Source organism: Bombyx mori, chromosome 16, assembly GCF_030269925.1.
Source record: "Bombyx mori chromosome 16, ASM3026992v2".
Classification (NCBI taxonomy): Eukaryota; Metazoa; Arthropoda; class Insecta; order Lepidoptera; family Bombycidae; genus Bombyx; species Bombyx mori.
In genome coordinates this window covers 1,759,676-1,787,667 of record NC_085122.1, presented here as the reverse complement: position 1 = coordinate 1,787,667, position 27,992 = coordinate 1,759,676, and the positions used below count along the sequence as shown (strand labels likewise).

General features: G+C 41.0%; 2 protein-coding genes and 1 long non-coding RNA gene across 5 annotated transcripts; 1 reads left to right on the top strand and 2 right to left on the bottom strand.

The window, feature by feature from the left end:
- Positions 1-19: 19 nt before the first annotated feature.
- On the bottom strand, positions 20-14,623 carry LOC692590 (35kDa protease). The gene is given in 8 exon segments (NM_001043572.1): positions 20-188; positions 795-903; positions 1,347-1,495; positions 2,176-2,283; positions 4,384-4,550; positions 11,679-11,841; positions 13,307-13,358; positions 14,552-14,623. Coding segments are annotated over 8 exon segments (942 nt in total). The 5' UTR covers positions 14,615-14,623; the 3' UTR covers positions 20-57.
- On the top strand, positions 8,506-12,344 carry LOC134200313 (uncharacterized). The gene is made up of 2 exons (XR_009975156.1): positions 8,506-9,321; positions 9,643-12,344. It is a non-coding gene; the product is annotated as an uncharacterized LOC134200313 (long non-coding RNA).
- A 3,074-nt stretch (positions 14,624-17,697) lies between the features above and the next one.
- LOC101737732 (collagenase) lies at positions 17,698-27,579 on the bottom strand. Of its 3 annotated transcripts, XM_062672903.1 has the most exons (8): positions 27,454-27,579; positions 25,511-25,775; positions 24,973-25,045; positions 23,855-24,011; positions 20,870-21,036; positions 19,835-19,983; positions 19,383-19,491; positions 17,698-18,681 (listed from the first exon to the last, which is right to left on the bottom strand). In XM_062672903.1, exons 2-8 carry the CDS (start codon positions 25,553-25,555, stop codon positions 18,590-18,592), a joined length of 792 nt encoding a protein of 263 aa, XP_062528887.1. In that variant the 5' UTR covers positions 25,556-25,775; positions 27,454-27,579; the 3' UTR covers positions 17,698-18,589. The 3 variants fall into 3 exon arrangements, with proteins under 3 accessions (XP_062528887.1, XP_004928979.1, XP_062528886.1); XM_004928922.5 differs by lacking the exon at positions 27,454-27,579 and having other exon boundaries at positions 25,511-25,782; XM_062672902.1 differs by lacking the exon at positions 27,454-27,579 and having other exon boundaries at positions 17,698-19,491; positions 25,511-25,666.
- Positions 27,580-27,992: the final 413 nt, after the last annotated feature.

Sequence of the window (27,992 nt, the reverse complement as noted above, 5' to 3'; positions counted from 1 at the left end):
TATTAAAAAAGAGGGTTATATCATAATTTTTTATTGAATAACAAAGCAACGTGCTGATCACTCGGCTGCGATGACGTCATCCTGGGCCTCTGCGAGGACGATCGGCTTCAGGTCCTCACTGCTCCAGTCGAAGTTGATGCCGGTCACCTCATAGAACCAGTCGTGGTAGTGACCCGGCCGAACGTACGCTAGAAGATACAGTGTCTTAGTGTCTTCTGTCACCAGTAATATCCAAGGATCAAGTGTTAATGCTTCGATTTTTTCTCATTGCTAAGATGGTTAGAAGAGCTCACGGCCCACTTGGTGTTAAGTGGTCACTGGAGCCCATAGACATAAACCACGTCAATGCCGCCGCCCATTTTGAGACAAGAGTTCTGAGTCATAGTTTTTACACTACAACGGGTGCCCCACCCTTCAACCCGTAACGCATTAAAGCTTCACCCGTACGGTTTCTCAAGATTTCCTACCACTGCCCATTCATTATTTAACATTGTGTTTTCCTTCGACGGGACTCTATACTCCATATTTATCGTTTTTGTAAACAAATTGTGGGTAGTATAAAATGAATCGAATCTGTAATACAGTTCCACAGTGACGTTAGCAAAATAAAATTGTAAGTGCTTGTAAATGTTGCCGTATGAGCACGGAGACTGAGCCCGTAACGAGTGCGTACAGAACTTCAACAACTGCACGAAGCTACCCTTGCACGAAGCGGGAGCATTGACCTCGCGCGCCAGCTAATCTTTAACTTATTACATTGTGTTAATGTACATCCTTAGTTACGCCCTTATTACCTGAGGGATGAGGACTGTTGCAACCGTCTCGATGTCCGAAGCTGACTACACCGACCATGGTGGGCTGTCCATCTTCATCAACGATGGTCAAAGGACCACCACTGTCTCCCTGCAACAATATGTATGTTTGTATAACTCTTAGAACGAAATATCTTGGTATATAATATAAATACTAAGCTGGTAACCTTAGAGGGTTATGACAGCGTCACCGAGCGAATAGATGAGCTGACGGGGCTCTAACCTGTGGACGTTGCTAACGCTAGCTCTAGCAAGAGCAGTGCTTTGCAGAATCTACCACCGGATCGGAAACGCGACCCACTGAGAAGATCCAATCTCAGCGTTGATGCCCTTGGTCTTTGGCAACCATTTAACACCAGATGGCCGGGACCAGGTAATGTTTCACTGGCAGACGCTTATGAATGCAGTTGTCGCGATCCTATATAAAATAGTGCACTGAAAACCCGATTTGTCATTGCACACTTCGACAATGGTTTTCGCCTTGATTGCGGGGAGGATACACCTGGATTCACCTCCCTTGTGAGCTAGACGTACCTGGCACGAGGACTGTGCGGTGTCGTTGTAGTAAGCGGCGCATAAGGTCTGCTTCTGGATGACGCGGCTGTTCGGGTAGTGGGTCAGACACTGCTCGTTGGTGATACCACGCAGATGCACCCACAACAGGATTTCTGACGCCACGCCACCTGCTCACGCAATGCCAAGGTAACTTAGATGCATGAACGAACACGAAATGCTTCGTATTATTTACAGTAGCGCTGGTTTTACTTGAAAAAAATGTAAGTAATGTGTTACTGTTTAAACATTGAACAGCTTCTCGACTGAGAGAGCAAGGATCAGGTCATCGACGATCAACGGTCCGGAATTCCGTGGAGTGAGGTAGCAAAAAATATTTCAATGACTAGCTGACCCGGCAGACTTTGTAGTGCCTCAATCGATAAATAAAAGACCTAAACTTTTGTATAAAATAAACTTAAAATAAACAAAAGGAATCCGTCCGACGGGGGACACATCAAAGGAAAAACAAAATTGTTGCTTTTATTGAATTCCGAGCATTTTCATATTTAACTACCTTTTAAACCTTCTCTGGACTTCCACAAATAATTCAAGACCAAAATTAGCCAAATCGGTCCAGCCGTTCTCGAGTTTTAGTGAGACTAGCGAACAGCAATTCATTTATATATATGTATATATAGATTTAAAATCTGGCGCTGCGGTCGCGTGGAGCAGAGCGAGTAGGAATTAGTTTGAAAACGCTCGTAGTCTCATGCTAACTGGCCCCCCCCTATTCGGATTCTGTCCTGACGGCACAAGCGACGGGGCCACCTAATTTCCAATGATTCTATGGTCCAAAATCATAACATACCGTTCCATGGATCATCTGTACGTCCGTAGCCGCTCACGGTGAAGATTGCACCTTCGTAGTTGATGTTCTTCTGTTCACTGTTTTGTAGTCTGCAGGGCTGGATGTAACCTGGTTCATATGAGTCGGTTAAGAGAGGCTATGGTGGAAGTACTATTATTATAGTCATATCAGAAGATGTTGAAACAACTACGGCAATTCGGGCTGATGTTTGCGGTGGTGTGGATTGCCACTTTGTAGGATACTAGCGGCCCGCCCCGGCTTCGCTTAGGAAGTAGCGCACGCGATGTAAAGAATTTTTGGTAATTTTTTTACATATTGGGTTACATTATTGGAGTTTCAGTGAGGATCCCTAATTTTTTTTGAAAGTAAAATAAATATGGCCTATGTCACCCGGGGATAGCGTAGCTTTCCAATAATGAAAGATTTTTTAAAATCGGTTCAGTAGTTTCGGAGCCTATTCAATACAAACAAACAAACAAATCTTTCCTCTTTATAATATTAGTATAGATATAGATTAACCTTGTCTTCCGTGTGCCCACATAAAGAACATGGCGATCACTATCACAAACCGATTGAAACATCGACCTCAAGTGTGTTCGTGTTCCGTGTCATATCAATGCTTCAAAAATGCGCCGGAAATGACTGCAAGGGATTTATTTCTCTTGCAGACAACACAATGCATATAGTTTAAATGCATGCGATAATACAACTTATTTGAATACGTTTTATTAGCTTGGTATGTATGAACATATGTCTTAAATATTAAGTGTATTTTATCTATGAACATATATTTGTATATTTTTTTTTATTGTCTTTGTAGGCAGACGTGCATACGGCCCACCTGATGGTGAGTGGTTACCGTCGCCCTTTGACTTCAGCAATGCCAGGGGCAGAGCCAAGCCGCTGCCTACCGCTTAATACTCTCCACAAGCCTCGTTTGAAGAAGGACATGTCATAGCGCTCTGAAAACACCGTGGAGGGGAGCTCATTCCATAGCCGGATGGTACGTGGCAAAAAAGATTTCTGGAAACGCATTGCGGATGACCGCAGTGGCTCCAGGTAGTATGGATGAACTCTACTCCGGTGGCGGGCGGTACGATGGTAAAAACGAGATGCTGGTATCATCTCGAACAATTCCTCAGGCCACTCCCCATGGAACATACGGTACAAAATACAGAGGGAACCGAAGTCCCTCCGCAGACCCAGAGGTTCCAAACGATCCGATTGTATGTTACAGAATCTTTAAACGTCATCCTCACTGACACCAAGGTGTCCGATTAACTTGAAAATTTGGACACGCATCAAGCACCAATGACAATACCATGCAATTATTTTATAAATTCGTTATAATATCTTGACCAGCATCATTGTCAATAGAATAAAGAAAAGAAGAAATAAATTGTTAATTCGTTACGCTAAGCATGTTTTTATTAGCTTAGCTCAATAAGCTTGTTTTTTTTTTTTTATATTCAGAAGTAATTGTAAACTCGGTGGTAATATATGAAATATTATTAATTTTGTTGTTGGTAAAACGAAACGCAATCTACATCCGGTTTTGCAATCAGTGTGCTTAGTGCGAGTTTTTTAACGTACTCGATATCGTAAAAGTTAACTCATATTTGTATGGAACGGGATTGTTTGCGTACGTTTGCCGCTAGGGGCGCTGTTCCAATTGGATACAAAATTGGCTTAACTTTTACGCTATCGAGAACGTTAAAAAACTCGCACTAAGCACACTGTTCACTTGATCGCAGTGAGCTGACAGAGCATTCGTACCAAGACAGTCCTGTGCTTGAAATCGGTTTCCATGCTATCTCGCGGTAATTACATAAGCAAGTTAGGGGTTACAAGTGCTTAGAACGAACTTTATTCGAAAAAAAAAATTTTTATTGCTTAGATGTGTGGACGAGCTCACAGCCCACCTAGTGTTAAGTGGTTACTGGAGCCCATAGATATCTACAACGTAAATGCGCCACACACCTTGAGATATAAGTACTAAGGCCTCAGTATAGTTACAACGGCTACCCCACCCTTCAAACCGAAACGCATTACTGCTTCACGGCAGAATTAGGCGGGGCGGTGGTACCTACCCGTCCGGATTCACAAGAGGTCCTACCACCAACTCACAAGAGGTCCTACCACCAGCTCACAAGAGGTCCTACCACCACTATCTAACTATAACTTAAAATAATAAGCGTAATGACTTACGTGAGTATGGAATGTGATGGTTTAACTTAACCAGCGCTATGTCGTCGGTTTGGACTCCGCCTAGAATTTCAATGTAACGCGGATGGATGAACTTGTGTGTGGTCTCAACCAAGTAATCCGGGCGGGTCAGGTTCGTCAAGCCCAAACGCACCACGAAGTTGATGCGACTGTAACAAATAATACCAGTGGTTTGATAAAGAGTATGTACATATTGTTAACAATATTATATTTACTAACGTAATTTTAATAAACGAGCTAAAAGGTTATTGTAAATTAGTAACTTTTAGTGTAACTAGTATAGTTATGCTAGTTTATTCATTATGTAACCATTCATATACCAAAATGAACTTAACAAAACATAGATTCTTATGACACTAAAGTTTATTCAAAATGACCTCCGTGATTTGAGTACAGGCCTTCAATCTGCGCGGCCAGTCGTCTATCGCAGCACGAACGAGGTCCATGTCAATATCGGCGGCTGCCTTAATCAAGGATGTCTTAAGTGGCTCCAAATTGGGATGAGGCTTTGAGCACGCCTCTTCCTCCAAGTGTTGCCATATCTTGTAATCTAACGGATTCAAATCTGGACTGGAGGAGGGCCAGTTTTCGTGCCGGATGAAGTCGATTTCACGCGCCGCCAACCAGTCTTGTGTGCTCTTCGCTCTATGAGCTGGCGCCGAATCTTGTTGCAATACCCAGTGCCTGTTATTGAACATGGTGTGAGAAACAGGTTCCACAAGGTTCGTCAGGACTGTATTTTCATACACAACTGCATTCGTTTTTACACCTTTCTCACAAAAATGTACCTCTGTTAAGCCCCAATAAGAAACTCCCAACCATACCATGAGCGAGGATGGAAAATGACCTCGTTGGACACGCGGAATACGGTTGCTCGCTTCTTCACTACTGTGTGCGTACACCTTATCATTTTGTTTGTTGTAGCTGTCTTTTACGGTTAAAATTTTTTCATCCGAAAAAAGAATTTCCCGATATTTTTTTCCCGCGTACCGTTTCAACAAAGCGCGGCATCTCTTCAGTCTCAGATCTATTAGACGAGCATTCAAACGATGTCCTGTTTTTCTTCGATATGCCCGAAGCCCTAAGTCTTCATTTAACACCCTTTTCACCGTGGTTCTGCTTAACCCCATCTGAAGGGCCAACAGTTTCTGCTTACGTTTGGGATTTCTTTGAATTCGCGCCTTCACGGCTTTTATCACTGCTGGAGTCCTAACAGACCGAGGGCGACCACTTCTTGACCTGTCATCTACACTAGAGTCTTCATTGTATCGTTTGATGGTACGATAAACGAATCTTTTGGTTATATTCAAATTTTTCAGTATGTTAAAAATTTGAATTGGCGCGTAACCGCAACGATGCAACGCAATAACTGCAACACGGTCTTCTTTAAGCGTCCACTCCATATTTAAAAATGAGTAAAATTTTAAAAGTATACATTTTTATTTTCATGAACGATTCGAAATTCAAATTCAATAAACTTTTTTGTGGCCAGCATTCTAAAAGAAAAGTTTTTACTGTGTGACAATACTTATGACCTGACTAGTTACTTTGTGTAATGCAATCACAGCGATTCGGTTCTCTTTATCACCCCACTCCATTTTAATATCGCAAAATATTGTACAATGTATTGGCGCCAAATAGAAAAAATTCAATGAGCAATCATATAAAAATGACAGATTCCAAATTCAAATGTAATATTTTGTTTATTTTTAATTGTAACAGTATTTATGTTCTGAATCTCAGAAACGGCTCCAACGATTTTCATAAAATTTAGTATTTAGGGGATTTCAGGGGCGACAAATCGATCTAGCTACGATTTATTTTCAGAAAATGTCGTTTTATTCGTGTTTTCAATAATCAACTTTATGACTCTTCCCGACATCTATTGGCGAATAATAATACTATTTTTCTTAATTGAGGGCAACTAACCGCTTTAAAGAAACAACAAGATGGCGTCATCAAAAAAAAAACCGAGCAAGCCACTGAAGTATGAAACCTATGGAAATGAAACGTCAACAAAAATTCGTGCCACTGTGACGTCATCTGGCCACAAAACATGGCGGTTTTAGTGCTGCCCAGAAGATTTTAATGTTTGTAGGTTTTATCGATAAACGTTCTTGACTCATATTATTTATAATATTGTTGAGTATTAATTATTTGTAGAATTTATACTTTAATAGGAAGTAAGTATATTGTTATGTGCAAAGATGATGTGATTTAGATATTATGTGAAATCTAAGACGAGTTCGTGCTTCAAATTTGCCAAGTAAACGATATGACGATTTTTAAAATTTGCTACACTGATTTTATAAAGTTGTCGTTTGCCGCAAAACATAAAGATATGGCGTAGTACAGTGCCATCTGCCCATTTCTAGCATGCTAAATGTTATCGTATTTTGAGTACGTGTTTTTCTTAGACTATTACAATCTATTTTAATTGTTTTGCTGACTCTAAAGTCCGTAACACACTACCGCAGCGCCAAGGGCGGATCCAGCTTTGGCGCCAGGAGGGGGTCACATAGTCAAATTTAGATGCGTTCGTTCCCAAACGTTTGCCATTATACAAAGTTATTATATTATATTAAATTAATTAAATATTGAAGATATTTAGTTACATTAAATCTGTATGGTGACAAAATCTAATATATAAAATTCTCGTGTCACAGTTTTCGTTGCCATACTCCTCCGAAACGGCTTGACCGATTTTGATGAAATTTTTTGTGCTTATCCAGTATCTATGAGAATCGGCTAACATCTATTTTTCATCCCCTTAAATGTTAGGGGTAGTCCACCCCTAAATTTTTTTATTTATTTTTTAGACAAAATTTTTAATTTCTATTTTTTTATGATACAGCATACAAAAATACATACAACCCTAAATTTTCACCCCTCTACGATTAACCCTTATTTTTTATTTGCTAATTAAAAACTTTAAATTTTTTTGAGAGAATTTTGTTTTTATTTTGTCATGACGTAGAATAAAAAAATTCATATTACTCTGAAATTTTCACTCTTATACGATCAACCCCTATTTTTCCATCCCGATTAATATTTTTTTTATTCTATGCACAGATCCGCAATAAGGTTGCAAGATGGCAATCAAATATTATAATTGTAGTACGATAAATTCTTTTTCAGAGTTTATAATTTCAAGTTCCTTTAATTATTTTTTTTAAATTGAATTTGATCTCCCGCCCTCGCCGGTCGACTACTGATCTACTATCAATCGATCAGCTATCCCCGCCAGGTGTCACCACTCATCCAGCAAACATCACGTAGTAGGGATGAGGACGAAGCCGGTCTGCTGTCTTACTCACTCACTATACATCATAGATTATACACTTATTATATTTGAGAGCTACATTTTTCAGCCATGTTTTTTTGGTTTTATTTGTGTATCAATAATATGTTCAGTAGGTCTGAGAATCGGCTACTATCTATTTTTCATACCCTTAAGTGAAAAGGGTTGTCCACCCCAAAACTTTATTTTTTATTTTAAATTTTTTGGATATTTTTTTTTGTTTATAATGAGGTATTATGTGGTTAAATGAGGTTTTTTTTTCTACAGTAGAATTTCCCTAGAAATCTTATTTAAGGCAACACAACGTTTGCCGGGTCAGCTAGTATATAAATAAAATCATTATATTCAATTAGTGGTCCATCTAAGTCCTGGACCCAGCTCAGGGGGTGGTCATGACCCCCATGACCCTCCCCCTGGATCCGCCATTGCGCAGCGCACCTCAAGGAAGGTGCCCCGCACCATTTGAATCACTCTCACTTGAGAGTGATTCAAATTTTAAACTTATCAAGGGACCGCGTGATAAAAAAAAACACCTACAGAACATTTCTTCATTAATTACAAACGTCATTCTTTCGACTTCCTCTCTAAAATCACTTAATTATTAAATATTTAACGAATTTACAATAGTGTTTTACTCACTACGGAATAAAACTATTTTATTTAAATAGTTCCGAAGAGATTTTGTCGGTAGCCTTTTTCCCGAAATATCTAAACAGAATGTCTAAATATGTTTTGATGACATATTTTATTAAGAGGTATTTATGATTAGTGTCATGATCAATAGATTCCGACCGAAAAATGGTGTCCGATTTTTCGGATGAGGGCTCCATAATGAATTTAAATATATATAGATAATAGTTTTGGGGCAACGACTTTCTTGAGATCCTATAAAATATGTTTTAATTATTATTTTTGTATGTTTTAAGCATGATAAAATAAGAAATTTTATATAAGCAATCATATTAAATCGATATCAAAGTCAATAAATAATGTACAACCCAAAACAGACAGCCGAACTGACGTGACAATGACATTTGGTGCGCTAAGCATGGCGGATTTTCGGCCTCATTAGACATTTACGTATATTCATGTTTCATTTTATGTATGCACTGAAATACTGTTATATTGTTTTCCTGCGAGTTAAAGTGCTGAGTAAGAACGAGATAGATATATGTTTATGTGTGTGCCTTCAAAATGGGTGCTATTTATATAAGCAATTGTACGTATAGAACAATATGTCGTGTCCCTAGTATATAGGTCTATGAGCAAATCGGTCATCATCTAGTTTTATTTAAATTGCAGTATTGTAAACAGACGTAAAATTAATAACAAAATCTATCGAATCTATGATTAAAATATATTTATTTAGAGCCAATCCTCATGGCCATCATTTATGTAAATATTATTATTAAAGTAGTCAGACTATTAACTTGTAGAATCATTCATGACTTAAACACTACTTTCATGACTATAATGAACTGCTGTTCACTTCCGCTGTCACAAACGCGGGGCGACCGCTTAAATAAAGATGGCGGATTTTGTCACGGATTGAGCGGAGTTACAAACGATTATAATTTGAAAGCAGAACCAGGACGATCACGGAAAGTGTACCGGATAAGGTAATTTATGTATTTTAACTAAAGCGAAGATTATGTGAAATTGTAGTAATAAAAGGAAGTATAACTAAAGAGTGTTTGAATTTTTCGGCGAAAGCCAAAAATATGTAGTTGACATATCTTAAAAACTGCTCATGGTATCGGGGTCCTTCGATAATAAGGGTAGACGTTATAATGGTAGCTGTAACAGAAGACGAGAAATCAGGCGAAACCCTGAATTGAAAAACACAAGGTCGAGCCGTGGGTTTTGCAAGCAATCTCATACAATTCTCTTGATTGATGTTTAATTGATATTTCCTTGTTCTTTCAATGCTACTGACACAGCCAGCTTGCTGCCAGATTTCCTAGTACGAGAGCCGAATGGTACGTTAAATAAATAATAAATAAAGTGATTGCTGTTTCTGTCGCGGGTGGTGAGATGAATGAAAAATAGACGAAAAGATCATAACAATTCCTTAACTGGAGCATTGCGACCGGGAACCGAAGACAAACTCTGCGGTAAGTCTAGACACTGGACCAATTAGGCGACAGGAACAAATTCCGGCTCAAACAGCCCAACGAGGCAGCGTCGGTGACGTCAACATTTGCAAAAAACGACGTGGCCCCAGTCGCCGACGTCACCAGTAACTCCGTCATATACATATATAGATAATAAACACTTAGACAAAGAGCAAATAAACTTGTTCATCACACAATTTTTGCTCGATTTGGGAATCGAACCCACGACCTTCGGCGCAACAGTCGCGGCGATACCTACTACACCGAGTGAGTCGAATTAAATGGTAAGTAATATATCTATTATCTGCAAAATCTTCATATCTAATCATTAATTTTTTAAACTCATCGTCACACAGGCTCGAAACATGATATCCTGTGTTACAGGATTTAATGGGATTAGACATACTGATATCTAGACATACTGATTTAGTTAGACTATATATGATTGCGGATAGCACACTACATTATATTTAAATGTAACACACGAATTTGGAAACGTTCCCCTTTAAAGGATCGGCATTATCTAAAAATGGTCACGAAAGATGCTGATTTTAGGGCTTGAGGACAGAAATAAAATAATTGCCTCGGATTTTGCAATCAGTTCACTTGACGCAGTGAGTCGACAGAACGTTCGTAAAACGACAGTCCAGTGTTTGGAACTGGATGGCATGTAGTCTCACGGTAGTTCCATAAGCAAGTTAGGGGTCACAAGTGCTTAGAACGTACCTTACGAATATCTCACTTTGAGAAGGCGGCACGATATGAAAACCCTCTTGTCGTGGCCGCCGGTAATTACATACCCAATCCTGTGAACCGAATGACCCGTCGACGTCGCCCTAAACACGTGATTACGGATCCCCCCGATCGATTAACGGTGCTTTTAAGTACCTCAAGCACGGGTCAGCGTCCTCGCCGAACCCGTCGCTTGCGGCGAAGAGGTCGACGAGTAAATTAACCCATAGACACAGCCCACTGAGTTTCTCGCCGGATCTTCCGAGTGGGTCGCGTTTCCGATACGGTGGTAGATTTTGCGAAGAACTGCTCTTGCTAGGGCCAGTGTTAGCAACACTCCGGTTTGATCCCCGTGAGCTCACCTACACGTCAAGGAGAAGCTGAAATAGCCTCTCAAGGCTATCAGCATAGGTAGGAAAAAAAACGAATATCTAATATATAAAATTCTATGTCGATTCTGATGAAATTTCGTGTGCATATTGGGTAGGTCTGAGAATGGTTCAACGTCATTTTTTCATACTCCTAAATGCTAAAGGTGGCCCAAAGAAAAATATTTCCTAGAAATAATGTATATGGCAAAACAACGTTTGCCCGGTCAGCTAGTAAATTTATAAAATTGGATGTTGGTACTTATGTAGTTCTCTGTAGACTTCGAAACGACTGTTTTTTTTATATTGCCCTTGTAAGCAGACGAGCATACGGTCCACCTGATGGTGAGTGGTTACCGTCGCCCATGGACTTCAGCAATGCCAGGGACAGAGCCAAGCCACTGCCTATCGTAAATTTTTCGATGAAATTTACTGGAAGTTTTCAGACTGTCCATCCATGTCATCGTGATCCTGTCAAGTTTGGTAGCGATCAGATTAAAGTCTAATCAAAGATCGGATGTAGAGGTGTTGAAGAGTCCTTCGCGATAAGCACGAAGTAGCTTTGCTATGTACGTTAACGTTTTCTATGATTTTTGGTATTTTTTTTTTGGGCTGGTGTAGGTCTTTCTAGCTTACCCAAGCGAGTTAGTTTAGTACAACCAGGAGGGTTGTCTGTAAGTCATCATGACCGACGGTAACAGCTTACGAGCAAACGAGTTGATCTGAACGGCATAAATTAGATTTGCACTTTTGTCAACTTACTTGGCGAGGCAGTGGGCCGCAGTCAGGACCCATTCGTGGTGAATGATTGAACCGCCGCAGGAGCTGACTCCCCCGACGGGGCTGACCATACGAAGGCTGATCTGATGCGGGATCTGAGCGTCTTCTGCAGGCCAACCGGCTACGATGCGAGATTGGCGGTCCGCTGAATCGGAAAGATAGAAGATAGTTCTCTGGTAAATTGAATTAATGGCTTTTCGTCATCAGCCGTCATCTCAACACTCACTCCTCTCTCTCTCTCATATCGTCATTCACACACTCCATCCATGTCTTCTTCGGTCGAGCTCTTCCCCCTCTACCTTGCACTACCATTTCCATACATCTCCTAGTCTCTACGCATTACATGTCCATACCACGCTAACCGTCCACTCTTTAATTTGTTAATTACCGGGGCTACTTTCACAATTGCTCTGATATACTCATTAATATACCTACGTCTCACTTTATACGTTGTGGTTACCATCGATCATGGTTAGTAGATGAGGGCATAGGCTGCATCAAGGTTTCTGCATACGTCGTTTGAAAAAACATCGAGAAGTAGAGGAAGAAGTAGAAGGAGAGGAGAAGGAATTCCTCAGAAACTTCGAAATAAAAATTTATTTGACTGGTACGTATCATTGTTGATTTTAGATAAAGATTTTAAATGATGTTGGGATTTTTTTTCCTACCTATGCTGATAGCCTTGAGAGGTTATATCAGCTTCTTCTTGACGTGTAGGTGAGCCCACGGGGCTCAAACCGGGTGTGTTGCTAACACTGATCATAGCATGAGCAGTGCTTCGCAGAATCTACCACCGGATCGGAAACGGGACTCACTGAGAAGATCAAGCGAGAAACTCAGTGGGCTGTGTCTATGGGTTAATTCACTCGTCGAGCCTTTCGTCACAAGCGACGGGTTCGACGAGGACGATGACATGGGTATTTAAATACATAATTCGCTACCGATAACACGATTTTAATAGGAACTCAAATTGGTTTTTTCATATCAACATACGTTGATGTAGCAATAGCAAGTTGACGGTGATAATATAGAACATTGCAAGCGATCTAAAAGTACCTAAATATCTGACACAGGCTATGAATAAATAATAAGTCGTAGGACACAGGTACAGAGCTCGCTAGGGATGAACAATACTAATTTCAATAAGTGAATTTAATTCTATGACAATAGTAATTGAATATGCAATTTCGAAAAGGGCACATGTCGCATATTTTGTCAAATACGTTTTTTCATATACATGTAGTTTTGAGGCTTACCTACACTCATTTTATAATAATTCCAATAATTTTCAATTGCTAATTAACACGAAAATATATCTCAAAAGTTAATATTTTCAATTTAACACTGCTTTAGAAAATAATCAGTTTTTTTTTCATTTCCTGAACATTTTACTTTTTTTTTTTATTGCCCATGGAGGCAGACGAGCATACGGGCCGCCTGATGGTGAGTGGTTACCGTCGCCCATGGACTTCAGCAATGCCAGGGGCAGAGCCAAGCCGCTGCCTACCGAACCTTTTCAGAGATGTGCCCTTTTCGAAATTGCATATTCAATTATTATTTATTTCTATTAAATAACAGAGCCGTTCTATATTGAAATAACAGTTTCTTACTGTTTCGGAGATCTTCGATGATCGCTTCTGATCCGGCATTAACCGGATTGCCCTGCAACAAAGAATAAATATGCTTTTAATTTGAAATGTATCCTGTAGGAAGAAGAAAAACAATATAATTTGATATTTCGACCTCACGTCATTAGGTAGTGGGGATTCATGTCTATGGGCACCCGCTATCGTGAGCCGGTCCAACCACCTAAGACAATAAATGAAGGAATAACATCGTGTAATAAAAAATGAATCCACTATAGTGTTGCGTAATATATTTTTTTCCTACCTAACCTTTGAGAGGCTACTTCAGCGTAGCCTTAACTAGTAGGTGAGCTCACGGGGCTCAAACCGAAGTGATGCTAACACTGACCCTGGCAAGAGCAGTGAATCTACCACCGGATCGGGAACGCGACCCACAGAGAAGATCCGGCGAGAAACTCAGTGGGCTGTGTCTATGGGTTAAGTTGCGTAATCATTGAGGTTTCAATGTTCACGCAATGATTTTTTTTTATTGTACAGATGGGTGAACGAGCTCACAGCCCGCCCGGTGTTGAGTGGTAACTGGAGCCCATAGACATCTACAACGTAAATGCGCCACCCAGCTTGAGATATAAGTTCTAAGGTTACATAATGTGTTATACGTCATTATAATGCGTCAATGATTATGAGTCTGAGCGGGTAGACACCACCGACCTGTCCCTGTTTGTTGGGTGTCGGTTTAAATGGGGGAACAGCCGCGATACAGTTGAGACTTCAGCTATGATTTTCAGGAGTCTTAGCGGCACTTCTACTGGTGGTAGGGCCTCTTGTGAGTCCGCACGGGAAGGTGCCACCGCCCTGCCTATTTGTGCGACTTTAGAACGCATATCTCAAGGTGGGCGGCGGCATTTACGTTATAGATGTCTATGGGCTCCAGTAACCACTTAACACCAGGTGGGCCGTGAGCTCGTTCACCCATCTTTGAAATAAATAAATAAAAATTGCGGCGAGAAATAATATCGAGGGGCTATTTGGTTTAAGCGGCATTTATCTTTGTAATGAAAGGTGCGTTACATTTGGCATTAGCATCAACAGTTCATGGTTTTTAATTGAACTTCAATTAAGCTTACTTCATTGAAATAGCTGGAGATTATTTTTTTTCACGATTTTTTTTCCAAATTTTAAACTTTAAAGGGCTTCTCCTGTAAGGTTGCAAAAATATCGTTTAAACCACAATAGCCTCTCGATACCAGAAATTAAAAGTAAAGTTACCTGAACAAGGGATACAGTATATAAAATACCAATCAGGTACGCGACCGCCATTTTACCGGCCATGATTGCTACTGATGACACGGAATTCAAATTCAATTTATAGAATTAGAACAGATTATTTACGTCACGTCGATTACGCGTATCGTCTAATCCGAGATAAATATGATCAATTACGATTAATTAATAATGTTTTTGCTTTAATTACGTACCTGTCGTTTCACTGTGCGAAGGAAATGACAGGCCTATTTAGGCGTGTGCGAAAGTCTTGTAAATACCTATATATCTTCGAAACAGGAATGGTAATGTTACGCGCTGGGGTTCGGGATAAATAAAATTTCACCAAAGTACCTCATCCCTAGAATTATCGAGAATATTCTTCACAACTCTATTCGTAGTTTCCGCGACCTGTCAATAGATGGCGTTGTAATTCTCGAGAATTCTGGATCCTTCGATATTCGTTTCGACTATTCGGCGATAGATGGCGTTAATCTTACCGGCGTAACAGCAATTTTAAATTAGACTTTTTTCTTACTTAAGCGTTGATAAATTTCTTTTTTATGTTTGAGAAGTTACTGGTGGCCCGGAGACCTTTCCAGTTTCCCTAGGGCAGGTGGGTGAGCAAAGGCTCAGCCAGGATGGGTGGGATTTGCTAACGGCTTACCCGAGCGCCTCCAAAGGAGACTTAACGACTCAAGAGTAGCTGTTTCGTGAATGAGTCTACTACCGGATTGGAATCGCGACCTCCTGAGAAGATCCGCCGAGAAAGTCAGGCTTAGGTTAGGTTGTACGACTTTCGGCGCGCACTGCGGTACCGTAATTTTCGTGTAGTCGGTGTGGTGGAGCTCGATGGGGTTTAGTCGGTAGTCGATCTGCGGGGCAAGTGTTTCGCGCGCCTTTTTCAAGGCGTAGTCTCCTGTGAGATATTGGGGGAGGTGAATGACCTCGGCCCTTCTCTTCTCCCCTTCTTCCTCTCAGGGAGCGCCGGAGTCCGACATAACCCGGTCTGTTACCCCCCTCGACCGGGTATCCGTAAATGGATTCCCCAGCGTTAAAAAAAAAAGGTTAAGTTGTACATCGAACTCTTTGCCGAGTTCGACGAGTACGGTTACCGGGGCCCTACTCCTAGTGTTCGAGCTAAAGGTGTCTAATGCAAGAGTTATTGGATCTGATGGATCCGTAAGGACGTGGGTTGATAGCTCATAAGCAGATCGGTAGGTGAGCTCACGGGCTCAACCTGAGAGCGTCGATAACACTGATCCCAGCAAGCATCTATCTACCACCGAATCGGAATCGCGGGCCACTTTCACGACTCCTTTTTCAAATGTTGCACAAACTGCGGCAACACGCGTAGCGCTAGTGTCGCGCTCAGTAGATTGCGCGGGTACCGGGCAAGTTGGCGGGAGATTTCAAAATGTAAACCCTAAAATCGAACAGCCATGTTTTGGACAATGGCGGGCTTACATTTAATTGCTATTATTTTTGTCTCTTTTCAGTATTATTTATTTAATTTTACATTCTTTGTTTTTTTATTTGTAGCATATTTTGTACAAATAAAAATACAAAACTGTTCCTGTATCTACTCAAATAATGGTCAGTCGGTCTGATGCTGGTGTCGGCGGAAGATCAGCGTCGCAGTACCGATTGAGTGGTTAATGTTACGTATTGCTGAACCCTTTCCAAGCCTCGTTATTTTTCTTTTAATTATATGTATATTTTTAAACGTTTGCAATTTTTTGTTGGAAAAATGTTTTTATTGTTATTATTATAGTCTTCGAAGCCCGCCACCAGAGTAGAGTTCATCCATATTACCTGGAGCCACTGCGTTCATCCACAGTGCGTTTCTAGAGATCTTTTTTGCCATGTACCATATTATTATGGCTTTGGAATGAGCTCCCCTCCACGGTGTTTCCCGAGCGCTATCACATGTTCTTCTTCAAACGAGGCTTGTAGGGATTACTTAACGGTAGGCAGCGGCTTGGCTCTGCCCCTGGCATTGCGGAAGTCAATCGGCGACGGTAACCACTCACTATCAGGTGGGCCGTATGCTCGCCTGCCTACAAGGGCAATAAAGAAAAAAGTGTCGAAGTGGTTGTAGTTTAAAAGATAAGATGCCCGAGGTATGGAGTTATGCAACTGTTCCAATGTCTGAATCTCGTACGTAAACTTCTAATGAAATACGTACTTACTTAAATAATGTTCATGAATGGCTTGCACAGTGATTAAAATAACATTGTGTAATAACATTTGCCCCCCAAAATTATAATTTGCCCGATTATTGGTGATAGGACGTCTTGTGAGCCCGCACGGTACTACCACCCTGCCTATTTCTGGCGTGAAGCAGTAATGCGTTTCGGATTCAAGGATGCGGCAGTCGTATAACTGAGTCTCAGTACTCATGTCTCAAGGTGGATGACGGCGGTTACGTTGTTGATGTCTATGGGCCCCGATAATCGCTTAACACGAGGTGGGTCGTGAGGTCGTGCATCAACTTAAGCAATTGAAAAAAAAAAACAAAATTCAATTATTATATTACTAGCGACCCGCCCTCGCTTCGCTTCGGAAACATTAAAACACACATGAAAAAAAAAAAAAATTAAAAAAAGTAGCCTATGTTCATCAGGGACAATGTCGGCTTCTAATGGAAAAAGAATTTTTCAAATCGGTCCAGTAGTTTCGGAGCCTATTCGAAACAAACAAACAAACAAACAAATCTTTCCTCTTTATAATATTAGTATAGATTAATTATAATAAAAATGAGATAGCAGACAAGGGCTGATTGATTTTTTAATGCATTGAAATGTTCGAAAAACTTGCAATATCTCAAAGTATTTGAGATTATTTTATTGAATTAATTGTAAACTCAATATATTATAATAAATTCTTATATTAAATTCAATATATTATAATAAAATATATTGAATCTGCTATCTCGTATATTTCACACGACCATTATAAGGATTTATTTTCCGTAACTAGCCAAATATCCTGTTATTTCTTTATGAATAATTGTGGAAAGCAAACGGTTTTTACTTATCATTCGACATTCAACATCTTTTCGTATACATTATGGCACTCTTGTATAAATTGATTAAAAGTATGCTTAAAATTAAACTTTGAATTGTACACTATTCAAAAAGACAAATCAATCTGATTTTATTCAACATTTATTTACCCCTTAAGCAACTGTATAACAAACAAATCACCCATAAATATCAGTAAATCAATGTAATGTTAATTATTTTATTGATACTTATCAATAATAGTTATCAATAATACTTATCAGAAATAGAAACACCGTCAGAGCAGAAATGAAGTTTGAAAAAAATTTAAAAAGGAAACGAAATTTTGTTTGAAATATAGAGGTCCATAACTTATTAAATATGCATTATTAAAACCACTGTTTTTTGAAATTTTTGTATCAAATCTATGAGACCGTAATGCATTTACAGAAACGACGATTTTTCGACTCTTTCATTTCCGAATGTAGATGAAATGTTATAATATAATATATATAAATAAATAAGTAAATAAATAAATATATACTAACAGTCACGCCACGTTAACTGGTCCCGTGCTAAGTTCGTAAAGAACTTGTGTTACAAGTACCAGATAACGGAAATAAATATAATATTTTTATTATACACATACATATATTTAATATACACCCATAACCCTGGAAAGACATTTATATTTATCATACAAATGTCTTCCCTTGGCGGGATTCGAACCCGCGACCCCCTTGTGTAGTGACCATGTCACTTACCACTACACCAGACGGCCGTTTTTATAATAAAAATAATCAAAACAATATCTAAATTAAGTTTTGAATTGTCCAATAAGAAATACAAATTCTGAAATCAGCATGTTTATCTTCTAATAATCATCAAGATAATACAATAATCAACACGACACTCCAAAGTTTTGAATCGATAAATTCCGGACAAATTCGCTCAATACTGCGTTATCAATGAGTGAAAATGGTACATAAAATTAGTGAGGATGAGATGTCGTCGTTGTCGTTGAGGGGTTCCCGAAGCTTTAGCTGATAACAATGTCAAAGACGCTCCAGTCGAAGTTGATGCCGGTGACCTGTTTCAGCCAGTCGTGGTAGAACTCTGGTCGGACGAAACCTGAAATGATGAATTGTAGACTAACTAAAGCCAGTCGTCGTGGTCTAAAGGATAAGACGTCCGGTGCATTCGTGTTGAGCGATGCACCGGTGTTCGAATCTCGGTCGGGTACTAATTTTTCTAATGAAATACGTACTCAACAAATGTTCACGATCGACTTCCACGGTGAAGGAATAACATCGTGTAATAAAAATCAAACCAGCAAAATTATAATTTGTGTAATTAATGGTGGTAGGACCTCTTTGAGCCCACACGGGTAGGTACCACCACCCTGCCTATTTCTGTCCTGAAGCAGTAATGCGTTTCGGTTTGAAGGGTGGGGCAGCCGTTGTAACTATACTTGCGACCTTAGAACTTATATCTCAAGGTGGGTGGCGCATTTACATTCTGGATTTCTATGGGCTCCAGTAACCGCTTAACACCAGGTGGCTCACAGCCCACCTCGTCCACCCATCTAAGCAATAAACTATAATTGTAAGCCCGAATGGGTATATTGGGAGGTGCCAACAACTTCCCTATTTGCCGTGAAGTCGTCTAGTCTAGTATGTCTATTTCAGTTTGAGGGGTCGTAACAAGTATAGTTATGACTTCTACAGCGTAAGTGTCACTCCATCTCGCACTATGTGGTATATGGGTTCGGGAAGCCGCGTGACAGGTGTGCCGTCTGCTGATCACAGAAACGCCTGTGAAAAACGTATTACCGGACGGATTGGGTGTGTTGCATCCCCGCGCGTAACCAAAGTTAGTGATGCCTACGATAGTGGGTGAGCCATCGAGATCATCCATAGTCAGGGGTCCGCCACTGTCGCCCTGAAATAAACCAAAATATCTTTAAATAGGAAATAGGAATCATAGGCATACGGACAAGTATGTAATTGCACAAAACGGTCAAAAACAACACACTAATGTTGTACAATTTCTAGACCTGTTTTTAAATGGCATAATTATTATTAGTATACTGAAATTTCATTAGTAAAGTTGACTAGATAAAATTTTACGTAAAAAAATGGAAGTGGAGCTTAAGAAGCTAAGTGCATGAGGGCATGAGGTGTCAAAAATACCCTAAATCTCTTCTAAATAACCCACAAACACTGGATAACAGAGGTCTGTTTGCAAAGTGAACTTAAAGGTTAGGTTAGGTAAAGTTACTTACTGTACAAATGTTTTGTGAAGTATGATTATAATATTTCGCGCACAATGTCTGGTCCTTGATGGTCTGACTGTTAGGGTACCAGTTAAGGCACTCCTCGTTCGTGATACCCAATTGATAGACCCAACTCAAGACCTCGGGGACATAGCCGCCTGAAATAGAAACTACAGATAAGAAAGGCTCTGGTTTTAGTAGCTCAGGGTGGGGGTTGTTCTTTAAGGCGCTGGTCACTCCTGGTCATGGTCAAAACATTACATTTTGCTAAGATATTGTTTGAGAAATTGCTTGAGATAATGGTATGTTTCTTTTTTGGTATTTATTTTGTATTTTCTTTTCACCACCTGTTACCGTAGATAAATACATTCTAACCCTAAGCCAAATTATTCCAATTATCAGACTAAACTTTTTACTTCAGAATACGCGGCCGTGGACTGAACATCCAGCCGTCGTGTTCCTTATGGGCTCTCGTTTGAAAAGAGTCCTGAAGGGTAGGAAGCGGTTAAGCTCTGCCCCTAAAGTGCAAGTGTCCATGAACGACTGTGGTCACCCATCATCAGGGCGTTAGTTTGTGTTTGAAGGTCATTTTATAGAATTAAAATCTATTAGTACGCCAGGTCTGGCTTCTAGTGACGTAGAAGAGGTGCCTTTCTTTCGGAGGTTTCAGGAGAGTCTTCGACCTACTTCTTGAGTGCAATGACATGTCCTTCTGGAAACGAGGTTTGAAGGAACAAGGATAGAGACTTGGCTATGCCGACGGTGACCATCGTTGGCCATTTTCGTCTGCCTATGAAGACAAAAAAAGAAGCAGCCTATTGAAATGAGAAATTGCTAAAACGATAGGTTTATATTATTTAATTTAGCGTACGATCTGTGATCCAAGTCTGTTCGTGTACTCGATGTCTTTTGTCTATGGCGTCTAGTGTTGTCTGTGGCAGATGAGTGACAGCGCCATTCATAGATATAATATTATATATATACTTTTAATATTGATGAGTGCCATTATCGATAATGCTCAAACAGAAAGAGAGGGAAACTCACGTCCATACTCCACACGACGGGGCAGCTTCAGGAGAGCGATCTCATCAACCTGCACGGCGGTGGAGCCGACATTGTAGTCAGGGTGCACGTACTTCTCCACTGTCTCCATTATTAACTCAGGACGGGTCAGGTTGGTCAATCCCAAACGGATCACGAATGATTCGCGTCTGAAACAAATGCTTAATTGTAACAATGGATTGGGGGGCGAATTGCGTTTCGGTTTGAAGGGTGGGGCAGCCGTTGTAACTATACTGAGACCATAGAACTTATATCTCAAGGTGTGTGGCGCATTTACATCGTAGATGTCTATGGGTTCCAGTAACCACTTAACACCAGGTGGGCTGTGAGATCGTCCACACACGTAGGCAATAAAAAAAAAGTAAAAAAAAAAAATACTGTCGTTAGATGATCGATAGACGTGGTGGAAGTCTTGACTATATTATGATAGGATTGTCCCATTCTTGCGAGATTGCAATGCTGTGTTTGAAGATTTGAGAAGCTGAGAGGCGGGGGCAGGAAGAAAACGGGTATAAGGTATCTAGGAGAGAATACTGCTAGTAAGAGAGGGAAGGAAATGTAATTTAGGATGCCTTCGGGCCACTTTCGGGCAATCTATCAATCACAAAAAAAAAGAACTAATGTAGGATTTTACTAGCCTGTGTTACTGGCCTGTGGCTGTGTTACTAGCCTGTTTTATTAGCTTGTGGCTGTGTTACTAGCCTATGCCTGTGTTTTCTAGCCTGTGTTACTGGCCTATGGCAGTGTTACTAGCCTGTGGCTATGTTATTAGCCTGTGTTACTAGCCTATGGCTGTGTTTTCTAGCCTGTGTTACTGGCCTGTGGCTGTATTACTAGCCTGTTTTACTAGCCTGTAGCTGTGTTACTAGCCTGTTTTACTAATCTGTGGCTGTGTTACTAGCCTGTGTTACTAGCCTGTAGCTCTGTTACTAGCCTGTTTTACTAGTCTGTGGCCTGAGTACTAGCTTGTGGATTTTATTTAAAACATATTAAAGCTCTCAGTCCCTGCAGTACCCTAAATGTAATTTATTTATTTGATCCTTTTATACTTGTCTTAAAAAAGATAATTCTAATCCAACCTGTGATCTGTGGTTCAAGTACACATACATAATTTTTATTTGATTCGCCTCAACAATTTATTCTTATATTATTTGCGTGTTAATAATTTTCATTTCAATCAAAATTGTTAAAAAATACTTTTTTATTTTTTTATTTATTGCTTAGATGGTTGGACGAGCTCACAGCCCACCTGGTCTTAAGTGGTTACTGGAGCCCATAGACATCCACAACGTAAATGCGCCACCTACCTTGAGGTATAAGTTCTAAGGTCTCAAGTATAGTTACAATGGCTGCCCCATCCTTCAAACCGAAACGCATTACTGCTTCACGGCAGAAATAGGCAGGGTAGACTCACAAGAGGTCCTACCACCAGTAATAATTTCAGTCCTCTTTAATTCAGTCTTCATGTGCATAATGAAAATATGTGAAAATAACAGGTAATACTAGTTAGTTGAAATAATGTAGCAGTGAAATTTTCTATAATAAATAGATATGTTATGGGATAGTACACTATTATTTGTTAAAAACAATGCATTAGTATATCTGCCGTTTTCATATCGTACCCATGTCTTTGATAAAAATATAAATAAAATGTTATTATTAAATTCTCGCTAATCAAATATTATTAATGAAAGTTTACATCATTACATTATAAATGGCTTCAAGGACATCCGTAGTGACATTCCTTAATAATAATTCCTTAGAATCGCGTGAAACACTATACCTCCTCGTCGAACCCGTCGCTTGCGACGAAGGGCTCGACGAGCGAGTTAACCCATAGACACAGCCCACTGAGTTTCTCGCCGGATCTTCTCAGTGGGTCGCGTTCCCGATCCGGTGGTAGATTCTGCGAAGCACTACTCTTGCTAGGGTCAGTGTTAGCACACGCCGGCTTGAGCCCCGTGACCTCACCTACACACGTTAGGGTGAAGCTGAAATAGCCTCTCAAGGCTATCAGCATAGGTAGGGAAAAAAAAAACTATACCTCCGAAATTACTAAAAAACTTTAACAAAAAAATCTAAAGTAGATTACTATTATATTCAGATTACAATTTATTAAATTTTTTACATTGCCCACTAATATAATTTTCAGTTTAAAAACCACAATGCAAAACCGACTTAAAATGCAATTTCTTAAAATTAACATTTCTTTCATAGGTACATACATAGCGTAGTATGGACATGTGATGCGTAGAGAGAAGATGCATGTGATTAGGAGATGTATGGAAATGGTAGTGCAAGGTAGAGGGGGAAGAGGTCGACCGAAGAAGACATGGATGGAGTGTGTGAATGACGATATGAGAGAGAGAGGAGTGAGTGTTGAGATGACGGCTGATAGAAGAGAATAGAAGAAAAAAATTAGCTGTAACGACCCTACCTAGTGGGATAAGGTGGAGAAAAAGAAGAAGAGGTACATACATACAAGTATATGTACATGCGTGTGTTTGTTTGTTTAAAAGAGTATGTAGCGGCGAAGTTTTTTTTATTTTTTTATTGCTTAGATGGTTGGACGAACTTACAGTCCATTTGGTGTTAAGTGGTTACTGGCGCCCATAGACATCTACGACGTAAATGGGCCACCCACCTTGAGATATAAGTTCTAAGGTCTCAGTATAGTTACAACGGCTGCCCCGCCCTTCAAACCGAAACGCATTACTGCTTCACGGCAGAAATAGACAGGGCGGTGGTATTTACCCATGCGAATTCAAAAACTCACGCCAATTTACTTAAGATTAAGATGATTTTCTGTTCAGATTACAAAAATGGTATGTAACTCAAATCTAGTTAATCTAAATTGGCAATCGAATAACTGTTTCAGAAGACTGTTTTATTTTAAACCGGTCATACTTGGGCAATAAAAAAAACCCTTCTTTCAAAGCAGCGAGATCGATTAGTGTGTTAGTTTACCTGGCCACGCAATGAGCTGCTGTTAGAATCCATTCGTTGTGAATTATGGAGCCCCCACACGCGCTGACTCCGCCCACAGGGCTGACGTTTCGCACGCTCACCTTGTAAGGGAACTGTCCTTCTGTGGCCAGCCATCCGCCTATGATACGATTTTGGTCTGCAAAAAAAGGTTAGCATATATTTTTTTTACTTTTTTTTTATTGCTTAGATGAGTGGACGAGCTCACAGCCCACCTGGTGTTAAGTGGTTACTAGAGCCCATAGATATCTACAACGTAAATGCGCCACCCACCTTGAGAAACAAGTTCTAAGGTCTCAAGCATAGTTACAGCGGCTGCCCCACCCTTCAAACCGAAACGCATTACTGCTTCACTGCAGAAATAGGCAGGGTGGTGGTACCTACCCGCACAGACTCACAAGAGGTCCTACCACCAGTAAAAAACATCCGAGATGAGCTCCATAAATGACTATAAAGGATACCTCTAATTCGTTGGTTGATAAAACCATGAACCATTAATGTCACACATTTCAATTGACCTCACTTTCCCTGGACTGAATATTAATTGATCTATCTTAAAGTTAATCTTACCTCTTGAATCGGAACGTGGCGTTGCTTAGGAGCAAAAATACACAAGACGGTGACAGATCTAAAAGGCTTAGAATACCATTAATCTTCTCTTAAATAGTGTTTTGGGGCAGAAGCAAATTTTCGGAGTCATGTTCTCTTTTAGTCTGTGCGCTTTCGGTTCATGCAAAAGGTCTGCCTATCTGTCAATATTTCAGCCTACAGACGTCCACTGCCCGACATAGGTCTCCCTCAAGCCTCGCTACAACGACCAAACCTGTACTATTACCAGCTGTCACTAACAATCGGCAATAAATCACTAGAAAATGGCAATAAATGATGTCTTGTACTATAGTAAATTGGAAAAGTTCGCTTCAAAACACTTTAATGTTTGTGGGAGTTTTACTTTTAGTGTATAGAAAATCATTATGCGCATATTTTTATGTGTATTTCGGACCTATGTATCCATTGTTGCACAATGAACAACTTTGTCTGTGTTAGGGCAGCCCTATTTCCTGTTCTAATAAGATCGGGGCTAATGAAATTCAACTCACCATTGCGAGGGATATCTTGAAAGTGGACTGGGACAGAAGGTATAATTACATCTACAGTTTCCACAGGAACGCCCTGAAAATTGCTTCATAAGCACAGCGTTAAAAGAATAATAGCCGTACCGGCTTCGCTGGGCATTTAAAATTAACATTATTATTTATTGTCATTTATATTAGGGAGTCCAACACTCATATAAATATTAGCTTATCCATTAAGTACATTTAAGGTGGGTGGCGCATTTACGTTGTGGATGTCAATGGGCTCCATTAACCGCTTAACACCAGGTGGGCTGTGAGCTCGTCCACCCATTTAAGCAATAAAAAAAAACATGGATACCAAGTTTCAAGTCAATCGGATGCATGATTCAGTAGTTATAACGGAACATCCGTAAAAACCACTGTAGATTTATATATTAGTATAGATAAAACCGAAATAGGTTTTATTATTTCTTCTGCTCCTTGTTATTGTTAGTTTAATGATAGCATAGTGATAGTGGCACACCTAACAGCAGCCCCACGGCTAAATTACATTGTATTTTACCTGCGAACCTCCAAAAAGCACAGAACAAATCAAAATCCACCACATGTTTGATTGATTTGCGATTTTCCGTTTCTATAACATAATTTATATTGTCCTCTTATCCGAAATTCGATACGATATCTTCACGCCTAATTGGGAGTCTTCGTTCGATATTCGCAACCGTTGACGTAAGTTTTAATCGTTTTGAAAAGACACGAATGTCTGTGTCTACTGTTGCTAAGCTCGAGCCAAATGTTTGGGATCTAGACCGATCATAGTTTGAGTTCTAAAAGACATAGGTGTAGGTATTATTTGGATCTAGCTGTTGGAATATCTAGCTATTAGGTCATGCATTTGCATCAGACCTATGGTTATCTGGCCCTGAACCCTAAAATGCGAGATTGTTTGAAAAATGAACAGGACTGAACAAGAATAGTGTACCATTGCGGGTTCACGGGGCAGGGTGGCGATGGCGGTGTCTCTTGACATCGCCAACGCATTTACACCCTGCCTTGGACCGTGTTAGGGGGGGCACTGGAGAGGCATGGAGTGCCCCTCTACCTCCGCCGGCTGGTTGGCACCTACTTGGAGGCCAGGTCGGTCGAATGTACCAGGTACCGTGAAACCCTTCACCGGTTTCCAGTTGTGCGTGGTGTTCCACAGGGGTCGGTTCTCGGCCCCCTCTTGTGGAATATCGGGTACGGCTGGGTACTGAGAGGCGCCCTCCTCCCGGTCGTGCGCGTTATTTGTTACGCGGACGATACGTTGGTCGTGGCCCGTGGGGATGATTATAGAGAGTCTGTCCGTCTCGCCACAGCGGGAGTGGCTCTCGTCGTCGGGAGGATAGAGGCTGGGTCTCGACGTGGCGCTGAGTAAATCCGAGGCTCTGTGGTTTCACGGGCCCCGGCAACTGGGCGGCTATGGCTCGGTTTCTGCGCCGGCCGCAGCGCACCGTTGCCATCAGGGTCATCCGCGGATATCGCACCGTGTCCTTCGAGGCAGCGTATGTGTTGGCGGGGACGCCGCCATGGGAGCTGGAGGCGGAGTTGCTCGCTGCTGACTATCGGTGGCGCAGCGAGCTTCGTGCTCGGGGCGTGGCGCGTCTCCCCGAAAGTGAGCTGCGGGCGCGAAAGGCCCATTCTCGGCGGTCCGTGCTCGAGTCGTGGTCGAGGCGATTGGCCAACCCCACGTGGGGGGTACGGACCGTCGAGGCAGTTTACCTGGTCTTTGATGACTAGGTGAATCGTGGCGAAGGACGTCTCACCTTTCGTCTGGTGCAGGTGCTGACTGGGCACGAATGCTTCGGGAAGTACCTGCACCGAATAGAAGCTGAGCTGACGACGAGGTGTCACCATTGTGGACACGACTTGGATAGGACGGAGCATACGCTCGCTGCCTGCCCCGCTTGGAAGGTGCAGTGCCGTGCCCTTGTCGCAAAGATAGGACCGGACTTGTCGCTGCCTGGCGTCGTGGCGTCGATGCTTGGCGGCGACGAGTCCTGGAAAGCTATGCTCGACTTCTGCGAGTGCACTATCTTGTAGTAGGAGGCGGCGAGGCGGCTGAGGCAAAGCTCTCCTCACTACACGGAAATCCGCCGCCGTCGAGCAGGGGGTCGGGACCAGGGTTCCATCCGTCACCCCGCCCCCTAAGAGCTTTGGGCTCCATCCGCTTAATGCGGATAGGGACCCAGCCGTGGGGCAGGGTAATTTCTGGGGGACGGCGGGATGGATGTAATATGCTCTGCGTAAACCTTGTCCCGCCGTCTCGATAACTCCCACTGGGCTCCGGCCCGGTCCGCGGTAGGGCGCCGGCTGTGAGCGGCAGGAGTTTTTAGTGAGGTTCAACTTCCACATACCCCACCCGCTGCGCAGATGGGGATCCGCCGATTTTCTCCTGTGGAAAATAAAAACCATTGCGGGTTCACGATACCTCCCCCCAAATATCTACGGGCATTGGTCACTCACCACAAAGTAATACGGAGAATTATCGACTGCCTTTAAAGACAAGATATGAAAATCATCCAGATTTCGTTACATGGAACAAATGTCTAGAATAAACAGCCATTACCAGATCAAATGTTTAACAGAGATTTTATTGGTCTTCATTTGTAATTTTATAACGTACATTCGAAATCTTAGGCAATTATTAATCTTAAGTATTTATAAAATTTAAACGGTATATACAAATAATGAATAGAACCCTAAAAACGATAACATCTATATCTATACTAATATATAAATCTACAGTGGTTTTTACGGATGTTCCGTTACAACTACTGAACCATGCATCCAATTAACTTAGTATCCATGTAGAAAATACATGTACTCAATGGAAAGGCTAATATTTATATCAGTGTTGGACTCCCTACACCAGTTGCGGGGGCGTTAATGATGAGAATCTTTGTGGGGGTGAGAAATAATTATGTTAATTTTAAATGCCCAGCGACGCGGACGGGTACAGCTAGTATCAAATAAATCCAGAGCGTGTAAATTATAAAAATCAA